The 205-nt window shown below is 36.1% G+C and overlaps 1 protein-coding gene across 1 annotated transcript in view; it reads left to right on the plus strand.

The window, feature by feature from the left end:
* Positions 1 to 205, plus strand: part of LOC119585295 (sin3 histone deacetylase corepressor complex component SDS3-like) — a gene marked incomplete in the record, with an annotated part of 33517 nt that overhangs the window by 8151 nt on the left and 25161 nt on the right. The window contains 1 exon segment of the mRNA XM_037933967.1: positions 103 to 205. Within this exon segment, the coding sequence (XP_037789895.1) occupies positions 103 to 205 (103 nt within the window).

A 205-nucleotide genomic window follows, 5' to 3' on the forward strand; every position in this document is an offset into this window, starting at 1 on the left:
AGGTAAACTACAAGGAAAAAAAAACTTAATTTTATCAGTGACATTCTATGTGAATTAAGTGAAGAATATGTGAGGTTACTTAAGTTTCTTACTTGGTTTTAGGATGTATCAAGACAAGCTGGCCCAACTGAAGAAACAGTTGCAGCAGCTGCGAGACAACACACACCCGGAGTATAACAAAAAGCTAAAGAAAATTGATGCAGCT

This window comes from Penaeus monodon, chromosome 19 (genome assembly GCF_015228065.2).
Source record: "Penaeus monodon isolate SGIC_2016 chromosome 19, NSTDA_Pmon_1, whole genome shotgun sequence".
NCBI lineage: Eukaryota > Metazoa > Arthropoda > Malacostraca > Decapoda > Penaeidae > Penaeus > Penaeus monodon.